This window comes from Macrobrachium nipponense, chromosome 20 (assembly GCF_015104395.2).
Source record: "Macrobrachium nipponense isolate FS-2020 chromosome 20, ASM1510439v2, whole genome shotgun sequence".
NCBI classification, from domain to species: domain Eukaryota; kingdom Metazoa; phylum Arthropoda; class Malacostraca; order Decapoda; family Palaemonidae; genus Macrobrachium; species Macrobrachium nipponense.
Genome location: NC_061089.1, coordinates 74,937,523 through 74,960,022, shown reverse-complemented (window position 1 = coordinate 74,960,022; position 22,500 = coordinate 74,937,523). Strand labels below are relative to the sequence as shown.

General features: G+C 40.2%; 1 protein-coding gene across 1 annotated transcript in view; it reads left to right on the top strand.

Moving 5' to 3' along the window:
• The window catches only part of LOC135195227 (ankyrin-3-like), a 73,152-nt gene that overhangs the window by 29,697 nt on the left and 20,955 nt on the right, over positions 1–22,500 (top strand). The window contains exons 4-7 of the mRNA XM_064221499.1: positions 1–660; positions 851–1,056; positions 1,338–1,599; positions 16,133–16,370. The exon at positions 1–660 is cut by the window's left edge and continues 942 nt beyond it. Coding sequence (XP_064077569.1) covers positions 1–660; positions 851–1,056; positions 1,338–1,599; positions 16,133–16,370 — 1,366 coding nt within the window. The remainder of the gene's footprint in view (positions 661–850; positions 1,057–1,337; positions 1,600–16,132; positions 16,371–22,500) is intronic.

The following is a 22,500-nucleotide window of genomic DNA, read 5'->3' as shown; positions in this document are numbered from 1 at the left end:
TCTTTGCATTTACGCACTTCTAGATGCTGGAGCTTCTCCCTCAGCTGATTCTAATGGCACATTTCCAATACACAAAGCTGCTGAAGTCGGGTATCATCAAGTATGTGAGAAGCTCTTCACAATGAATGACTCAATATTGCAACAGAAAAACAAACTAAATCAGACAGCTCTTCACTTGGCAGCAATAAGTGGCAATTTGGAAACCGTAGACTTCATCTGTGAGAAGATAAGAGATGCACAAATTAGTCCATCATGTGAAGATGTAATGGGACAAACAGCACTGCATTTAGCTGTAAAAAAAGCTGATGAACAAGTCATACGAAGGCTTCTTCGATGTAACATAGCATCTGGAAAACAAGATGCAAAAGGTTACTGTGCCCTCCATATAGCGGCCGAAATGGGGAAAACTAAAGTCTGTGAACTCCTTGTAGACAGAACTCGAACGAGCCTCCACAAGAATGATAAGAATGGATATTTTCCTCTAGACATGGCATTCAAAGACATGGAGCGAAACAAGGAGACAATCATTTACCTCATGGAGGAAATGTGTTCAGAATGCCCATCGAAGCTCCTCAAAAATACTAAATATTTAGGTAATATGATGCTCCTTAAGTGTCGAATGAGAAAGTACCTGGATAAAGCACTTTCCAGATCACAAAGGTTGGTTTAACATTTTTCTAGATTAATCTTGCTTTGCCTGCTTACTTAGAGTTTGTATAATAAAATACAGAGTTAGTATAATAAAAGAAAATAAACCAACTCTAATACAATCTTGTATGTCAAAGTCGAAAACCTAACAGCATTAACTTAAGCATAATTTTTATTTACTCACCTGCAACTTTTCCAACAGGGACATTGTTGAAGCGATACTTCAGAGTAACCTGTGGGAGGATGCTCTCTTAGGGAAGAAAGACCTCAATCCAGAGAATTTTAAAAAACTTGTGAAGGTGTACCCCTCTCTAGCTCTAAAGGTACTAGGGAAATGTTACAGATCACAATCTACTGATGAAATTCATTACAAGTTTTCCCTTTATGAGAACACTTATTATATGGAAAGTAAGTCTGTTATTTTGGATGCATATAGTACATAAGTCTAACATGGTGTCAAGTTCTGTTGCTGATTATGCTGGCCTTAAGCCATTACATGATGCAACAGCTGCTTTAAATGTTTTTGGTCATGCAGACTGGCTCTTAAAGCTATTGGCATATCATATGGGCAATGATTAGCAAATACTGTATACTTTATACTGTATCTGTCTGTATTGGTCATCCTCTAAGAGGTATTGTTCTCATGAACTACACCAAGGACAAAAGTCTCATTTTTTAATCCATTTCAGGTGGAGAAAATCCTTTTGATGAGACTAGCTACAAGCTAAAGAAAGAAGCCTTGGACCACCGCCCAAAAATCCACGAATGGGCGGAGTCACACCCAGTTAAACTGATAATTTCGAACAACGAATGTGATTTGCTGAAGCACCCAATCACCATTGCTTGGCTCAGATACAAGTGGAACTCTTACATCAAATACATCCATTCAGTGTTGCTTTTCATCGATTTCCTTCATCTTCTGGCTCTAATTTGTCTCATGTCTACTACATGGTATGTTAATGTGATTTTTGTATATTTCTATTCACTCTACATTCATTATTGCCATCATAATCATCAATTATTTTTCTTCAGTTTTTCCTTCCATCAGGTTATATGAATGTATTAATGGACTCCATCAAGAAGAGAATGGAAAGTTCTGACAAGCGCTCGTGTTTGGGAAATCTTAACGCTGACGTTAAATTGATAGTCGGAGGTAGCGAGCACAGACGCGTGCAAATAGTCTAGCAGTTGGCTATGTATGCATGGTGACTGAAGGCAGGTTACACAGTCCATATGTCACAGGGGAATACGAACAAAGAACCTTTAGTCGAGTAAAAATATTAAGGATCCGTGACCACTATTTGGGGACAAACTGTCATTGATATTTTTGATACCTGTGCTATTAAACTGCAAAATTAGCGGGGATGATCCTCCCAAAGCCTTGGGTTAACTCCATAAAGTGACAAAATCCAAGATGGCCGTCAAGTTCTCTTAGACCATTCTTTTATCAGCTTATGTTGAATCAGCTTATGTTGACAATCAGCAGTGCTGTGCACTTCCACTCAAGTGTATTTGCACTCAGAACAAGTAAGACATTTATTTTTATAGCATTTGTTGAAAATTATATCAATCATAATTAATAGGAGAATAAAATCCAATATGGCCGCCATTTATATACTATTCTCATTTCATGAGCCGCCATTTATATGCTATTGTCATTGCATAAGTACAACTCATTGTGTGAGCATGATTAACTGACATTCCGTACAAAAAATTAAAAAAGTAAAGGGATATTAAATCATTAATGAATTGCATTAATATTTCTACCAGCATATACTGAATTCTCTAAATACAATTGCATAATTTATGTGTGAGCGGCTGAACTATGTAAGAGAAATATACATATACAAAAAAAAAATGCTAACATAACATAGGACTTCAATATTCAAAAGTCAGTGTTATCAAGTTCATCTGCGTCTGAGCCACATGAATCAGAATCTATTAATGTTTCTGTGCCTATGTCCATGGCACGTGAATCTCTAAGGAGATGTAGTCTTTCTGGAAGAGCTGACTTGGTGTTACGGAGAGGTAGGCATTTTCCAGCATTTCGGATCCAGCCATGCTCTAATGGGGAAGAGTCAAGTAATGTTTGATGAAAGTTCTTCAAAACAAACACCTGATAGTTTACTTGAGTACTTTTAAGTTGGAGTGAGTCTTGATCTGGAGGGATCCGAAGTGTTGACTTATGTTTCATCATTTTCCACTTTGAAGCACGAGCTTCTCCTAGAGTTTTGCTGACTTTGTCATTATACACAAATTGAATGGTTAACTCTGCCATGCTGCTTAAGAGTGTTCTGTGAGTCTGGAAGGCTTGACCCAAGTGTTTGTAGAAACTGTCTGGCTTGTCTTCATTTCACCATGTTGTCATATACAGCCCTCTTTCCATGACCAAAAAATGCTGCAGCTGCATTTGATTACAGGAACAATATCCCCAGGACAAATTTGGGAGCAGTCACATGTTGCTTGTTGCCTTTTTATGCCAAGGGTACCATCAACATGGTGTGAAACATAGGCCGACAACATTACGAGGTCTGTGTCCTCAGCATCTATTATTACTGGAGCTGTTGAACCATCCAGTCTCAAACGATGCCAGAAAGTTGCCGAGGAGGATTCTTGGGAAAATCACTCCTTCATCAGCAGAGTTGACTCCAAGCTGATTTGTTGTAGTAGCGGGACATGCGCCTCCTACTTAAATTAATCTTCTGTGCTGACCTCGCTGAGGTCAACAACGTCACTGACTCTGTTGCTGGAGATCTCCATCCTGGAAGGCTCACTCTTCCCTCCTCTGGTACTTGACCTGCAGGGAAAACTGCACATCAAATAATAATAATAATAATAATAATAATAATAATAATAATAATAATAATAATAATAATAATAATAATAATAATAATTGTCGTTACTTACAATAACGACATGGAAAATCATTTTTCATTGAATATCTATGTTCATGTTGTATATGGAAAATGTTCCTTTATATTACATGGCGTTAAGTGGAAATGTGCAGGTTTGTGTACAAATGAATGTTTTATTTATATTTAATTGTAATAAGCATTGTTACCAAGGAATATTGTCTTGTGAATGGTTTGTATAATTGGTTAACAATGCGATGTAAGTTGTTTGATAGTTTCGTTCGGTTCGTGTTGGTTTGGTGGCTTCGTCCGTTTTGTTGTTAATTTTGTCGTGAGCGAACGAGAGCGAAAGTATTATTTTCGACACAGAAGTGAGCAAAGGGAACAGAGTGAGTCGCTTCTCAACATTGGTATTGGTAGAGTGGTTTGGTAACAACTTAATCAGAGTGAATAGAATTTCACTTCGATTAACGATGTCGTTCCTTCCCAGCATTTAGTGAAGTGGATGGATTAATCAACCGAAGTTTGGGTGAGTATCATATCATATATTATTTAATTTGCCTTGACTGGGATAAATCGCTAGGGATATGCATATCTGTGCGTGGGATTCCGTGACTGGGTAAAATTGAATATATATTAGTGGTATCGTGGTTTACCCGTGCCTATTGTAATCCGAACTCGGCAACAACTTCATATGAAACTAGTAAGTAATAATTCGGGGGCAAAGCACAATAGAATATAGTATGCCCTTTCATGTCTGTAACACAACGCAATGAATTCTTTATGTAGAGAAAGGGTCTTGAGTTCTCTTAAACGAATCTGGTAATTAATAATTTCTGTAATTGACTGAAGTCATTATATGTTGTTGCTTGTTTGACACTAATGAGTAACAATAATAATAATAATAATATTATTATTTTTTATTGTGTGTGTGTGTGTGGTGTGTGTGTGTGCTCTATCACAGTCTTCCAATTCGACTGGGTGGTATTTATAGTGTGGGGTTCCGGGTTGCATCCTGCCTCCTTAGGAGTCCATCACTTTTCTTACTATGTGCGCCGTTTCAAGGATCACACTCTTCTGCATGAGTCCTGGAGCTACTTCAGCGTCTAGTTTTTCCAGATTCCTTTTCAGGGATCTTGGGATCGTGCCTAGTGCTCCTATGATTATGGGGACTAATTTCCACTGGCATATCCCATATCCTTCTTATTTCTATTTTCAGATCTTGATACTTATCCATTTTTTCCCTCTCTTTCTCTTCAACTCTGGTGTCCCATGGTATTGCAACATCAATGAGTGATACTTTCTTCTTGACTTTGTCTATTTGCACGTATCACCCTATCCGTTCTGATACCATAGTCCCAGAGGATCTTTGCCTGATCGTTTTCTATCACTCCCTCAGGTTGGTGCTCGTACCACTTATTACTGCAAGGTAGCTGATGTTTCTTGCACAGGCTCCAGTGGAGGGCTTTTGCCACTGAATCATGCCTCTTTTTGTACTGGTTCTGTGCAAGTGCCGGGCATTCGCTTGCTATGTGGTTTATGGTTTCATTTTTCGTATTGCACATCCTACATATGGGAGAGATGTTATTTCCGTCTATCATTCTTTGAACATATCTGGTTCTTAGGGCCTGATCTTGTGCCACTGTTATCATTCCTTCAGTTTCCTTCATTAGCTCTCCCCTCTGTAGCCATTGCCATGTGTCATCGCTGGCTAGTTCTTTAGTCTGTCTCATGTATTGCCCGTGCATTGGTTTGTTATGCCAGTCCTCTGTTCTGTCTGTCATTCTCCTGTCTCTGTAAATTTCTGGGACTTCGTCTACTTTTATTAGTCCTTCCCATGCACACTTTAGCCACTCGTCTTCACTGGTTTTCAGATATTGCCCCAGTGCTCTCTTCTCGATGTTGACGCAGTCCTCTATACTTAGTAGTCTGTCCGTATTTGATCTTGGGTGTAGTACTTTGTGTATTGTCCTATGTTTCCTGGTTTTCTGATCTATGCTGCGGAGTTCTGCCTTCGTCCATTCCACTATTCCTGTGCTGTATCTGATTACTGGCACTGCCCATGTGTTTATGGGTTTTATCATATTTCCGGCGTTGAGTTTTGACTTGAGTATCGCCTTGAGTCTCTGCATATATTCTTTCCTGATCGTGTCCTTCATCTCTTGGTGTTTTATATCCCCTCCTTCCATTATTCCCAGGTATTTGTATCCTGTCTCATCTATGTGTTTGATGTTGCTCCCATCTGGTAGCTTTATCCCTTCAGTTCTCGTTACTTTGCCTTTTTGTATGTTGACTAAGGCGCATTTTTCTATTCCAAACTCCATCCTGATGTCCCCAGATACAATCCTTACAGTCTGGATTAGGGTATCTATTTCCCTGATGCTCTTACCATACAGCTTGATGTCGTCCATGAACATCAGATGGTTGACTCTGTTGCCTCTTTTCTTGAGTTGGTACCCGGCATCCATTTTCTGTAGTACTTTTGTCATGGGAATCATGGCTACTACGAAGAGTAGTGGGGACAGTGAGTCGCCCTGGAAGATCCCTTTCCTGATATTAACCTCTGCTAGTCTTATTCCAGAGCTTGTAAGTATTGTATTCCAGTTGCGCATTGTATTTTTGAGGAAGCTGATGCCCCATATATTTTCAGGCATTCTATTAGCCAAGTGTGTGGTATCATGTCGAGGGCTTTCTTATAGTCTATCCATGCCATGCTTAGGTTGGTTTTCCTTCTCCTACTGTTCTTCATTACCATTTTGTCTATCAGGAGCTGGTCTTTTGTGCCCCTACACTTCCTTCTGCAGCCTTTCTGTTGGTGGGGGATGGTGTTTGTCTCCTCTAGGTAATTGTATAGCCTTTCACTGATGATACCTGTTGTTAATAATATTATTATTATTTTCTTTTTTTTCTTTTTTTTTTTGCTCTATCACAGTCCTCCAATTCGACTGGGTGATATTTATAGTGTGGGGTTCCGGGTTGCATCCTGCCTCCTTAGGAGTCCATCACTTTTCTTACTATGTGTGCCGTTTTTAGGATCACACTCTTCTGCATGAGTCCTGGAGCTACTTCAGCCTCTAGTTTTTCTAGATTCCTTTTCAGGGATCTTGGGATCGTGCCTAGTGTTCCTATGATTATGGGTACGATTTCCACTGGCATATCCCATATCCTTCTTATTTCTATTTTCAGATCTTGATACTTATCCATTTTTTCCCTCTCTTTCTCTTCAATTCTGGTGTCCCATGGTATTGCGACATCAATGAGTGATACTTTCTTCTTGACTTTGTCAATCAACGTCACGTCTGGTCTGTTTGCACGTATCACCCTATCCGTTCTGATACCATACTCCCAGAGGATCTTTGCCTGATCGTTTTCTATCACTCCTTCAGGTTGGTGCTCGTACCACTTATTACTGCAAGGTAGCTGATGTTTCTTGCACAGGCTCCAGTGGAGGGCTTTTGCCACTGAATCATGCCTCTTTTTGTACTGGTTCTGTGCAAGTGCCGGGCATTCGCTTGCTATGTGGTTTATGGTTTCATTTTTCGTATTGCACATCCTACATATGGGAGAGATGTTATTTCCGTCTATCGTTCTTTGAACATATCTGGTTCTTAGGGCCTGATCTTGTGCCACTGTTATCATTCCTTCAGTTTCCTTCATTAGCTCTCCCCTCTGTAGCCATTGCCATGTGTCATCGCTGGCTAGTTCTTTAGTCTGTCTCATGTATTGTCCGTGCATTGGTTTGTTGTGCCAGTCCTCTGTTCTGTCTGTCTTTCTCCTGTCTCTGTATATTTCTGGGTCTTCGTCTACTTTTATTAGTCCTTCTTCCCATGCACTCTTGAGCCACTCGTCTTCACTGGCTTTCAGATATTGCCCCAGTGCTCTGTTTTCGATGTTGACGCAGTCCTCTATACTTAGTAGTCCTCTCCCTCCTTCCTTTCGTGTTATGTATAGTCTGTCTGTATTTGCTCTTGGGTGTAGTGCTTTGTGTAATGTCATATGTTTCCTGTTTTCTGATCTATGCTGCGGATATTATTATTATTATTATTATTATTATCATTCAGTAGATGAAACCTATTCATATAGAACAAAATCATAGGGGCCGACTTGAAATTCAAGCTTCCAAAGAATATGGTGTTCATTAGGAAGAAGTACATAAGAGGAAGTAAAATGAAATGCAGAAAGAAGAGACCCCACTTATTAAAAAAATTATTAAATAGATAAATAGATAAGAATTTATTAAAATACAAGAGGAATACTGTAGAGGAATACTGTTAGGAGAGCAATGCACTGCATTTTCGCTTGAACTTCCGAAGTTTCAATTGTTCACAGTCCAACAGTGTGAGGAATAAAGGACATCTGGAACCGAGAAGTTTGACAGTGAGGCACATTGACTGCATATTGGTGCTGCTGTTCAGCAAATCTGGTTGCTCTCGGCAGATAAAGGGGATCACGGATCAATTGTGAATGTGAAAGACCTCAGCTGAAATACAACTTACGAAAAAGTGACATACAAGAGACCATCCACTGATGGTCCAAGTCATAACTGCACACATTAGGAAACAGAAACACCACCATGAACCACTCTAATGCATAAACCTTTGTCAGCAGCAGACGTCTGCACCAGAGAACAATATTCCATTAACGGTAGTACAAATGACCCTAAACAGGTTTGGCTGATTTTATCACGGTTATAAAAATGAGTCAAAAGTTACACCTACAATAACTAAAGCTTCAGACTTATTCAGCAAAGTTTCACCCACCTTAAGGGGGGGGAGATAATCTGTACAAGATTTGCTAGATCTGCTATTCAATAGTTTTTGTTTTGCTGGAATTCAGTTTCACACCCAACAAAGTAGACCATTCCCTGATCCAGTACACGTCCTGACTGAACCTGAGGGCAGCTTAACTCCTCATAAGTACTTTACTACACCCACAAGTGTTGCATCATCGGCATACTGAACAATCTTGTTTTCCTGGCAAAAACCATACCACTTGTATACACTAAAAATAACAGTGAACCCAGAACAAAGACCTGGCACAATAAGTCTTGGTTCACTCAAAATCCTATCCACAACAATGCTCTGCTGTCTACCTGTAAAGAAATCTTGAATCCTTAAACATATCCACCCACTCTTTAAGATTCTTAAACTTATAAATAAATGCCTTGTGATTTACTAAAGCAAAGGCAGCAATAAAATCTATTTGAGCACTCGAAACCTTTATCATGGTTCTTTTGCAAATGGCATGTCAAGTCTAAAAGAGTGTGAGGACCAGAGATTAAGGCAGGTAGCTGGGTACTGATGATTTATTTACAGACAAACTGGGTTGACATAGACAGGTGCGGACGGTTAAGTAGTACAGACTCACACCGAGAGCAGAAATAACTGAGACAGTAGGTTTGTGTTTTCTTACAAACATACATTTAAAGATAATAAGGCGTACAAATAATGGAATTACATGTGTTATACATCGGCGGAAAGGCCGTGGAACGCTCTATTGGATGGAAGTAAGAACAACACGACTTGATGATTGGATACAACAAAAATAGGGAAAAAGCGTTGTCCTTACAAATACTCCCCCCCCAAAGACAATGATTATGAAATAATTATTGGATGAAAAAATATCTTGGAGGCAGGAGGCGACCCCTTGTCCTTGTGACACTTGTTGTGGGGCGTCCTCGAGTGTAGAGTCCTTCGGTGTTGCTGGCTGACAGAATGCTTCCCTGGCGGTTGCCTGGGGGGTTCTACTGTGGGCTGGGGCGACCAAGACTGCGGAGAGAGCTGCATTGTGTGTGGTGGCGGAGTGGGACAGGCCGTGGGGATCCCCAGGTGCGGCAGTGGCATAGGTTGGGCTGAGGAAGTCCCCAGCGCGGCAGCGGCATCCCGTGGGCAGAGCGGAACCACAGGTGAGCAGTGGCGTCAGCTGGACTAGGAAACCCACAGGTAGCGGCGTCGGCAGGCAGGGGAGGCCCATAGGTGTGGCAGCGGTGTCGGTGGGCTGAGGAGGACAACAGGCGACGGTGTCGTCAAGGTAAGCAGGGCCACAGGTGTGGCAGCGACGTCAGGCAAGCCAAGCGAGCCCCAGGAGCGACAGCAGCGTCGAGGGTTTGAAGAGGCCCACAGGCAGCGACGTCAGGGGGGCCGAGCAGGCTCACATGTGCGGCAGTGACGTCGGGTGGGTAAAGCAGGACCCTGAGTGAAGCAGCAGTGTCGGAAGGTTGCCTGGGGACTCTCAGGTGTGGCAATGGCACCGGAGGAAGAACCGAGGAGGAATGCAGGTGTGGCAGCGACGTCAGGCAGACCGAGCGAAACCCCAGGAGCGATGGCAGCGTCGAGGGTTTGTGGAGGCCCACAGGCAGCGATGTCAGGGGGGCCGAGCAGGCCCACATGTGCAGCGGCATCGTCGGGTGGGTAAAGCTGGATCCTGTGTGTAGCTGCAGTGTCGGGAGGTTGCCTGGGGGCTCACAGGTGCAGCAATGGCACCAGGGGAAGAACCGAGGAGGCCCGCAGGATCAGGTGGGTCGAGAAGTTATCTGGCATCCCCCGGGTGAGGCAAAGGAGGCCGCGATGTCGGATGGATGTTTCTGGACTGCCGCCTAAATTTTGTGTTGGCTGACCAGCACCCAGCTACCCGTCCTCAAAATAAACGCCAAAACACGCTGGGAAGCTGTGCCGTGATTAGTCTGTTAATGGCGTTTGTGTCGTCCTCGCAATGGAGTTTTCAGACCTAAACTGTGTCACCGTATTGTGTCCGCTAAAGGTTCTCTGAAGGTGAGTGGCCGTAATTAGTCCATTAAAGGCTGGGCCTAAACCGCTGTGTCACCAACTCAGGGAGGTCACCAGTTGTGAGGACCAGAGATTAAGGCTGGTAGCTGGGTACTGATGATTTATTTATAAACTGGGTTGACATAGACAGGTGCGGACGGATAAGTAGTACAGACTCACACCGAGAACAGAAATGACTCTGAGACAGTAGTTTGTGTTGTCTTACAAACATACATTTAAAGAAAATAAGGCGTACAAATAATGGAATTACATGTGTTATACATCGGCGGAAAGGCCGCGGAACGCTCTATTGGATGGAAGTAAGAACAACGCGACTTGATGATTTGATACAATGAAAATGGGGAAAAAGCATTGTCCTTACAAGAGCATCGCCAGTACCTAACTGATTCCTGTATGCACATTGACTACCAGCATACAATACTTTAGATTCCACATACTTATATAGCGGCTTAAAAATAAGTTTGTCAGCAAGTTTGCAGAGCAACACACTAGAAACATTTTAAAAAAAACAAAGGGAAGAAACCATCAGGATCTTCTCCACCCCAGATATTAAGATTATCCAGAATTTTCTTAACATCTCTAGGGCAAAATGTAGATTTTAGAAGCATATCTTCCGGATGACAAGCAATAGATAGAGGGACGTCCTCATCTGATATCGCTTAGCTTAAAAAGCTTGATGAAGCAGTTCAGCCTTTTCCCTAGGGCTAGTAACCAATCTACCATCATCTGTTAGTAGTGGTAGAATGGAAGAAGAGCCCGACTCACAGATAGATGATGCCAATTTGGTCCACCAAAGATGAGGCTAAGTAATTCCTTCAAGTTTCCTCTTCAAGGAATCACGTATTCTAATTTCTTTCAACTGTATAGTAATTTCTATTCACAGCACAGAGACACTCAACAAAATTGGTGAAATTTTCATTTGAACAATTTTGTCTAAATGTGTTTAATTTGGTCTGTTTGTCATGGTAAGCTCATCTATATGTATCTTTAAACCATGGCTGGTCATTTGTCCATCATGCCTTCTTCCTGCTCCCTGCGATTCAGGTAATGTCGGATTACATGCAGTCCCCGGCTTACAACGTTCCGAGGTTATGGCACTTTTCAATTATATTTATCAGAAATTATTTCCAAGTTTACGACGCATGTTCCAGGGTTACGGTGCCAATCTGACTGAAGAAATATGACTCCAAAAAATGCAAAACAATCAATATTTGAAGGTATTTTGATGAAAAATGCAATAAAAATGCATTTACATGGTTTATAATACACCCAAAGCATTAAAAGTAAGGTTTTCTTAAGATTTTTTATAATTTTCCGGCTTATGATGGTTTTCGGCTTATGACGTCTCAAGAACAGAAACCCCGTCGTAAGCCGGGGACTGCCTGTACTTCCAAGACGTGCTCTACCTCCCTTTTACCTAGCAACTTAGCCGGGGAAATAAACTCCTTAGCAGGTACGACTGGTAACAAAGGGGGAGTTTGCGAAGGCAGAGATGAGGGACCAGGGGAGATGATCGATGTTAGTTCTCTGAGATGGGGTGGTTTCCTTCCTCCATCTCTTCTAATATTTTACCGAATGATGAGAAGACCATGCAGTAAAAACCTTGCATGCTAACAGAAACAGAAACTTACTGCAAGGTTTATCATTGCCTATGCACCAATAGACTTCGAACTTAATGCTTTCTTCCATCTCTATACACCAAATGAAAAAACACACTCGGTAAAACACAAATCTACAATATCAGTTGCAAAAGTAGGGAAGGTAATCCCCTGAATAACACACTATATCACTGAATTAATCCCTACAGTGAGAGAGAAAGACGCCACATGAAACAAGACAAATGCTTAGGGACACCACATCCTTGTCTTAAATAAAAGAAAAAAAATTATGATGGCTGAGAAAATGTAAGCTTACATATAGATCTTGGGGACGAACAGCCTAACGATAATGAAACATTTAGGGAAATATCATACAATTTACAAAGAACACAGAAATAATACAACCACATATGTGAGGCACATCATTAGCATGTGAAAGCCGCAGCAGCTGTGAACACAATAGGGCAGAAGGTAAGCCGTCTTGGGTCACACTGACCATTGGCCTAGTACAGTGAAACCTCGACATAGAAAGTCCCTACTTACGAAAAATCCAAGTTACAAAAGCAAAGAAATTTAAATGTTCAACCATGCATATCTTGCACTTGTTTATGCCGTTGCATTCTCTTTTCTAATGTTTTTCGAATCTGACCAAGAATTGCTTGAATTTGATATATATACTACACTACATATTCTTTAGTAATGTCGGGAGTGTGCTCAAATGTACTTGCATATTTGACAAGAAATGAAATTTGGGGTTTGTTGAAGATTGTGTAGAAACTCATTAGTACTTACAAACAATTAAGGATTTCAATGTAAAATAAAAGGATGTGTTGGAGTATGTAGACTTGAGGGTGGAAGTGGATTTGAAACAACGGCATATATTCTACCTCCATGGTTATTTACTATTTTTATGGGTGGAGTGATGGAGATATCAAAGAAATTGACATTAGACATAAGTTGAGGGATATGAAAATAGGTCAAAATAATGTATGGAATAGCTGATGTTCACAGAAAATATTCATGCTTGAAGACAGTGAAGAGAAACCTTAGAAGATAAAGTTTAGAGTAAACTACTACAATAAGGTTATTAGTGTAAAAAAATGGACAATGGAGCAATGAATACTGGTAAGGTAGAAGACTGTAAGCGAGGAGTAATTTACTAATATAAATATTTGTCAGTAAATTTACCACATACTGGTAAGAAGAATGAAGGGGTGACAAAATGGTTAAGTATGGAAAATTACAGGTTTTGAAAAAAAGAATTGGGACAAGCACATTTCTTAAAACAATGTGTGCCTACTCTCCTCATGGAATATGAATGCAGATGGCGAGTATGGGAAAAAAATTGAAGGTTCTAAGATGCATGCAGCATAATGGGATCACAGTGTTCCGAGATGGATTCTTCATATTCAATTCAATTCAATTCAATTCAAATGCTTTATTTCGGACATAAAAGGCCATAGACAAATACACACACAAATTATATAAAAAGTCTCCACACTCCAAGAGGACAAAATTTAAAATAAGTATGAGAAATGATTATGAAAGAGAGGTGAAAAATTATGATATGAATGAGATGCGGATAATGAAACTAAATGATTCTTCCTACTAAAAGGGCACACACATATGTAGCACCAGAACAAAACAAAGAAATGCTATATTCTTGCATAAAGAGCGCACCAAATGCACTAAGCATAAATGAGGCTTTTCCAGTGTTTGAAAATAATTGAATTATGCAAGTAAACTGGGTGGGCAACCCTCTTCATAATACAGTTTTCGGAATTCTTCAGCCTTTGCAAGTAGCATGTTATGGTTTTGCGTCTCAGTTCTTGAAAAGATGGCTGACCAAAAGCCACAAAAAGAGCAGATGCCCTTGCATGCCTCGGAATGCCCAAGAGTCTTCGTAGGCTATCGTTGTAACAAACTCGCAGCTCATTCATAGTTCGTTGTTTCGCTCTGACAACCAAAGATATGCCATAAAAACTTGTACAAAAGCTCTGGAAAAGCATTTTCTTGACATCTTCGCTACATTTAAAAAAGTTCCTTGAAATCATATTGCCCCTTGCACATAGACCTCTATTCAAATATTCTACATGGGCGTCGTCCGAATTTTGAGCAGTAAGATAATATCCTAGGTACTTTATTTCCTGTACAAAATCTATATGTGCATAGTTAACAAAAATAGGTGATATATTACTTGGGCAGATCTTACTCTTAGAAAAAATTATACATTTGGTCTTCCTTACGTTTAACAATAGAAGTCTGTCAGACATAAAATCACAACAAATGTTTATAAGCTGCTGCAACCCACTTACTGAAGGAGCAAATAAAACAATATCATCAGCGTACAACAAATGATTTAAAATCATGTTGATTAAATAACATCCCACTTTAATTTGACTCAGCCTATATGAGAGGTCATCCATATATACATTGAACAGGTAAGGTGATAGTAAACTTCCCTGTCTCACTCCACATGAAGTGGAAAATTCACTCGAAAATACATGGCCCCATTTGACAATCATTTGCTGATTTTTATACCAATCACCTAGCATTTTAATAATATAGCAAGGAACATTTCTTTCTGACAGTACTTCAAACAACATCTTATGAGACACTTTATCAAAGGCTTTAGACATATCCATGAAACAAGCAAATACAGGTGTTTTACGAGCATTATACTCCTCGGTTACGTGTGTAAGAATATGAACTGGCATTTCCGTTCCATGATTGGATTTGTAAGCGAACTGGTTGTCACTTATCAATAAGTGCTTTTTGCATCTCTCCAATATAATCGCTTCCAAAACTTTTGAGATAACAGTGGCTAGAGCAATCGGCCTATAATTGGAAATGTCACTGTGGTCCGCATTTTTATCTTTAATCAAAGGAGAGTATAACCAGAATAAGAGCTCTCGGTAAGTAGGAATGACAGAAACAGGAAGTGACGAATAAACTTAGTAAAACTCTAAGTACCGGATGAGCCTCAATTAAGTGCTGAAGGGTCAGCCCGTCATGTCCAGGGCTACTTGAAGTGTTCAAAGAATTTAAAGCATTCGATATTTCATTGAAATTTGTCCCTGTAACATCTCGCTGACCTTGATTGTTCATTGGGTCTGGAACAGGATGAGTAGGGTCGTTAAACAGCTCAGAATAATGTTCTTTCCATAACTCGGCAATGTTTTCATAACCACTCACATTATTATTTATTATGTCAGGTAAGAAGGTTCGGGATTTTCTTTTCTTATTTATTTCTCTCCAAAATTTCTTCATACTCCCATTCAGACTTGTAGCAATTTTATTTTATGTAATTTCTTCCTCATTTTCCCTACAAAGTCTGAACATCCCTTTGAACTGAGCTTTAGAAAATTCCATTTTATCTTAGAAATATCCCTCCCTTGGATTACCAGATTCCTTCCATGCTAAATAGTCATCCCGTGCTTCATGATGGAATTCCTTTACAAAGTCATTCCAACCAGGAATATGGTTGAAACCTCTGTGATTCGTCTCCTTAGACTCAGACGACCGCTGAAGTGCACTAATTATGTCCAAAAGAAACTTCTCAATAGCTCTAAAATTATCTTCGTTTTGACATGATCTTGTGTTGCATTGTAGAGTTTCCAAAGGCAACTCAATGTTTTTCAAAGCTTCTTCAGATTTACCTCTGTATGCCAGTAGATCCCCGAGATAAAACTTCGTCTGACTACCGTCATTCATTTCTACCAGCGTAGGTAGGTAGTTGCGAGACCTTCAAAGAAAATGAAAGAGGACGATGGTCTGATCCAATAATGGAATGCAACACACACATATTGTTAATGTGCGTTAGAAGACTAGGAGGGCAGACAAGGTGGTTGATAAAAAGTGTCTGATTTTCAAGTGTTAAAAGGAGAGCATAGAGAAAGACCTAGAAAGTGAAGGATCGTTGGTGTGGAAGAGGTAATAGAAAGCATGAAATTGCATGCAAGATGGAGGTGAATGATGCAGTGCATATATGTGGATTCAATGCACTGCTATTACGCCGTGTAGGTGTAGAAGTGGCTAATGTTGACAAATTTTTATGCACAGGAAGGTCAAGCACAATTCAGTAGCACAGGAAGGTAAAAAAAATTCAGCAGTAGAAACAATGTGAATGTGGTAGCATTCACATTTGCTTTTACAGAAGCTACCCCATTATGAAAACACTGTTGAAAAATTTATAATACACACATCATCTGAAAAGAGAAGACCATTCATTACAATGCTCCTTTTACAGGAACTGGACTCAGTTATCACAACCTAGTACCTTCAATATCTCCAAGGAAGAGTTTTGCTTAGTCACCAGTTCACTTAATCAGAATAATCTCACTGAAGAGTCTACCAACGTGGTTTCAAATGCAACTTCGGTAGTAAATAAATTCAACGAGAAGGTGCTACCATATTTAGGTTTCTACTACTGGGTTACTTTCTCCTGGGTCTTCAAAATCATCATGGAACTCTTCTACGGAGTACAGGTAAGTGACCTTTAGTGGAATAGACTTATGTCCTCAGAGAAAAACCAAAGGACAAGCACTCTACTATGAGATTCAGGGCCTGTGTAACACGGTTTTTTCCCAGTAACTTTTTATCTATGCATTTCATAAATGTAACGCTTATTCAGAATACATATTATATCTACACATAAATTTTGACTGCATTCTGCATTACGTAGGTTGAATAAATTTGGTACTTATAATGTAAAAGTGACCTTTTTTGAAGACGGGCCAACTTACTCAGAGAAAAGGTTTCGAACGCACTCGTTACGTAACTTATGACAGCATTTCTTCCCTCTTTCTCGATGGATGATTGGCTATACGTAACGAAGGCTGAACCTCTGGCAACAATGACATAGAAATTTAAATACAAGCAAAGCAATACACCTTTATGAACTCTGGAACCTCTCCACTGATAATTGTCATAATGAACAAACCAACAAAATATGTTAATAAATACAAAAATATTTCGATTATTAGTCTAACTCACAAAATAGCTTTCCTAAGAAATTACAGTCTACTTTATAGGTCACAATCAGATTGACAAGATGTATGGAATAGTTGGTAATTTCAAAAACATAGTAGACAAGCTTGATTTGATAACTGCTATATCCAATGTCAAGCAATTTTTATTTATTGGCTATCTACCTATCTACTGAAAAAAAAAAAAATAGCCGGTACCGTATATTGGCTTTAAACCTTCACCAATAATTATCGTCAGAATGATGACTTCATGAGGCTCCACCCACTTTCGCCTCGTTATAATTCAGGATAACACTGAAGGCTACCAGGGGCACTGTCGGATTAGAAAATTTAACTTCTGTCTATAAAAACTAATTTCTCGAGTAGTTGTAATAAGTGCTAAATGATCCTCAAGGATCCCAGCAGTTGGCCTAAACGTTTAATTCATGTATATTACTGCTATACTGTTGCGGCACTACTGCTAGTAGTATTACTACGCTAGCACTGATACCCCACTCACATCTATGTATCGTTCCGCCATTCATAAAGTCTTTGGGTTTCAGAGCCGATGGAGTTTCTGTCTGGTGGATGGGCGGGGCAACATTTCGTCCAAAGGTGTGTTCACCTTGCTTACGTAATGAATGTTTTTCGACTCTTGGCTCGCAATCATTGGCCATAGCGTCGGCTAGATAATTTTTACTCCATAAAAATTAAAACTATCGGGTTTAGGTTATTGATAATGCTGACAAAATTTGTGTGTGGTTGTAAAATATACATATGTCAACTTTCAGCTACATCCGATGCTTTGACAAGGAGCAAAGTCCCAAAAACCGTGTTACAGAGACCCTGAATCTCATAGTAGTAGGTTATGAATAGTAGTGCTGTTACAGAATCAATAAATTAGACCAGTGGGCTCTCAGTGGCCTATATTATCCTGAAAGCCTTAACAAATAAGAAATGAAATAAAAGCAATACCATGCACACTCCATAGCAGATATGCAAACGAAGGCTTACTTATATCATACAACTTTGAAGTTAAAGTTATTAAACCAATCTTAATAATTATTCAGCATAGTATGTAACTAGTGGCTTGAGAATTCCCAACATTTTATTTTTTACCATTAAATCCAATGACTGTAGTAAGCAAAAATAAGCATAATTATTGTATCTGTAATTCATACTTTTGCTCGTCTGCATCCTTGATCTTTAATTACATTATCTAAACCTTTGCTAAGTGCAGTATCTTAGAGAGTTGCATAATCTTTCAAGAAAGTTTATAAAATGCAAATTCTTTCATTTCTACTCTTCCCATTCTCCTGAGATACATACTGGCTCTCTCAACTATTCTTGTCAGATCCACTACTATTATACAACCAAGGTATGAGAAATATATATTTGCATTCAGTCAAACATGTACTTGACATAAAACCTTCCCCACACTTTTCCTATCATATTAAGAAGCCACTGGAACTGATCAAGTATCTTTTTGATTTAACATAAGCTAAGTTACTGCACAGTGGGGGGCCCCGTATTCACAGGAGATGGGAACCACATGCCATCCAACGAATAGCTAAAATCTGTAAATACAGTAGTCTCTCACTGTATCACAGTTCACTCATCATGGTCTCAATGTATCGCGGAGTTTTAAAACTTAATATATCTAAATTTGTATCTCAGATTTTTCGCTATATAACAGGATTCTGCGGTATTTATTACTTTTATTTGTGGTAAAATAAGCATTTCCTAGCCTAAAATTCTAATTTTTTGCTAAAATTTAATTTTCTAGCCTACAATTGTTATTTCTGTGTTAAAATAAGCATTTCTAGCCTAAAAAATTTAAAACAATATTTGCATTCCCCCTTCACTCCCTTTCTTACAATCTGTACTTCTGTATGCAAAGAAACTGGTAATTTTTTCATTGTTTTCAATGATTCAATAAATATATGATAAACCTGTTTGCTGATCATCTTTACAGTGCAGAATGCAATGAATTTGGAACCAAAATAAAATATGTAGTACAGCAGATGAATAGACAAACACTCTCAGGTATGGAAAACGCAGTACAGATGCTTCCGCTGGAGCTAGTTTGCCCATGTTGAGATCATACACAGCATGCTATTGGCAGATGGATGGAAGGTGACAAACCAGAGCACGGTGTTCTGTATCCTGGGCACTGATTGGCTAAGTGACCGTAGTATCAGTCTCCTTCATCTCCTGCTGAGCAGCATCTCACCTTGTCCAAATCACATCAATCCCCAATTGCTGCGCTTAATGTTGCTCTGCGGTGTTGTGTTTTTGTGAAGTTTATAAGCTATACTGAATTTACTTCAAGCTCAACGATGCTGCCCAAACATTCTGCGCCTTCTAAGGCTTCTGGCACTGAATCCAAGTGCCAGAGGAAGATGCTTACCATTGAAGAAAAGTGAAACTCCTTCACGTGCTCAAGGAAAGGAGAAGCTATGCTGCTGTAGGCCACCATTACAGCATGAATCTTCGGTTCGCTACATAAAGAATGACAAGAATATAAGGAGGACAGCAGCATTGTCTTTTAAGAAGATTGCAAAGAGGGTGGTAACTCCCCACAATAAGGCCATTGTGAGGATGGAGTCTGCATTGGCCTTGTGGATCAGTGACAGCAGTAAGAATATCTCACTGGATACCAACATCATCTGCACGAAGGCCAAGAAACTGTATGAAATGTTTGCTAAAAGCGGTGACATTCGCAGTGATGACAACGACCCAGAAGCAGGACCATCGAGAGCTTCTCCCACCAGATCAAACACATTCGGTGCTAGCAAGGGCTGGTTTGACAAGTCTCAGAAATGCTTTGGACTTAAAAGTATTTCTATGCATGGAGAAGCTGCCTCTATGGATAAAGCCGAGCTGAGGAATACGTGAACAACACTTTCAAAACCATCATTGAGGAAGGGGATTATAAGCCTGAGCAAGTTTTTAATATGAATGAAAAGGGCTTATTTTAGAAGTGAATGTTATCTCGCATATTATGAAGAACAAAGCCAAAGCCATGGGATTTAAAGCCCATAAGATTGTGTAACTCTGATTATGTGTGGGAATGCTGCAGGCTTTATGATAAACCCAAGTCAGAAAACCCAAGGGCCTTAAAAAACAAGAAAAATTAATTTTTATAATAAAATTAGATTTTACACATACCTAGTAATTACCTATAGCTGAAAGCTCACTACCTCGGCAGTCAAATCTTACAAATTTTGTGGTAGTGCAACCATCACTGTGTAGGTGTATAGGACCCGCCCACTTTCGGGACCGATAGGTACAAAACTGCCGTGAGAATCAATTCGTTTGGCTTGCCATGTCCATCTGCGGTGAGGAGGGAAGGGCTTTATCATGTCATTATACTTGGTGTGTGTAATAATATAAAAAAGTCAGTTTTACACATGTAACTTACCAAGCTGATTCACACTCTTATGGAGGTGCAAATCATGGACTTGACCTACATCTAAGACATTATATGTATAGTGATGACTGAATGTAGGAATACTGCAAGTATATCAAATACTTATTGTACCTTACCTGGTAAGATAGCGTTGAAAATGAATACTGCCTGTGGTCGTTGCTCTCTTAACCTGTACAAGGCGTGGCAGTTTTCGCCAATGGGAAAATAGTGGGAAATAACTTCTCAGTCATGGAGGTTTAGTGATGACTGGTGAAAGTTATTTATTGATGCCCTTGCCCTGGGATTAGACCAGATAAAACTAAACGATCACATCTACACCATAAAAACCAGTGATACCCTACCATAAGACTGGTGAGTACTCCCGGTAACAAGTACTCCCAGGCTTCCCAAAACTGAATACCAACAACCAAGACAACAGAGGAGAGTAAAAGGACAGTTAACCCCTTGTGCTTCCTTCCCCAACACCATGCCAGCCACCAACAACAGACCCAACATGGAGCAATTCTCATAAATGGTTTCTATATCTAAGATAATGAACAGAAAAAACCGATCTACATTTCCAGAATGTAGTAGAGTTCATAATAGCTTCTAAAGACATATTATGCCTAAAAGCTTGAGACGTCGCTATGGTTCTCACTTGATGTGCCTTAGCGTTAATGGAGGGTAAAACTTCTTCCTGGCGTTGAGAGTGCCTCCACTATCAAGCTCCTTAGGAAAAAGGAAATGGCGTTCTTAGACAGCAAATGAGACGGAGACTTCGCCAAACACCATAGATTACCCACAGGTCCTCTAATCTTGTCTGTTCTATTTAAATAACAGCATAACGCTCTCACTGGGCAAAGAAGACACTCCTCCTCCTCTGGTCCAATATCTATTAGATTCTAATAGTAAAAGAACGTGGCCAAGGTTTGTTCACATCCTCGTTCTTCACCAGAAAACCCAAGGACAGAATAGACTGTTACCTTGTGAAAGCCCCACTCTTTTGTCTAAAACCTGCAATTCGCTGACCCTTTTGGCTGTAGCCAGAGCTACCAGGAAAAGGGTCTTCTTAGTTAGGTTCCTTAGTGAAACCAAGCAGAAGGGTTTGTAAGAGTCCCCTGACAGCCACTTAAGCACTACATCCAGATTCCAAGAGACTGCTCTAGACTTTTCTGTCTTGGAAGTATCCATGGATCTAATAAGATCACTAATGTCGTTGTAGTGCCCCACATCTATACCTCTATGCTTGAACACAGAGTTTAACATAGCTCTACATATACCCTTTAATGGAACTGGCAGACAATTTCCTTGAGGATCTTAAAAATAGCAGAAAATCCGCTATCTGTGTGATAGTGGTTTGAGGAGAAGAGAAGTCTTCTACACCAGTTTCTGCAGCTTGTCTTGAAAAGCATTTCACTCTAACCAGTCGCTTGACAGTCGAAATCCTGTTGAGAGACAAGGGCAGACAATCCCTGATGGAACCTGTACAGGTGGAGCTGTTTGAGTAGCGACCTCTTTTGAGGAGAAGTCTTGGAAAGTTCACAATTAGACAAAGAAGGTCTGAAAACCACTCTTTCCTCAGCCAGAATGGAGCTACAAGAGTCATGGAGACATTTTGAGGGTTCACAAACTTGTTGATCACCACCTGAATCATTGTGAACGGAGGGAAAGCTTACAGGTCCAGCCCCGTCCAATCTTGAAGTATAACTCTGTCGCCCATGCATGAGGGTCTGGCACTGGCAAGATTGGCAGACGATGGTTCTTTGCTGTCGCAAATATATTTATTGTCGGCTATCCCCAAAGTCTCTACAGATCCTTGCACAGCTGGAGCTCTAGTGTCTATTCTGTTGGAAGTACTTGGTTTCATCTGATGAGTTCGTCTGCTATGCCATTCATCCTGCCCTGAACAAGGCGAGTAAGAATCGTTACTCTTCGATGTTCCGCCCACATCAGGAGCTCCCTCACTGTTTGATAAGAGTGCAGGAATGTGTGCCTCCTTGCTTGCAGATGTATGACAGCGCTGTCGGGTTGTCCACAGATACTGCTACTATCCTTCCCGACACTTGTCGAGCAGTGTTGAAGACTGAGGAAGATCACCAACAGTTCCTTCACGTTGATGTGCCGGGCTCTTTGGTCCACCAACCAGAGTCTCGAGATCTTTTGAGACTCCAAGATGGCTCCCCCATCCTAGGTCGAATGCGTCAGAATACAATCTCAGGTCTGGGATCTTCTGTCAGA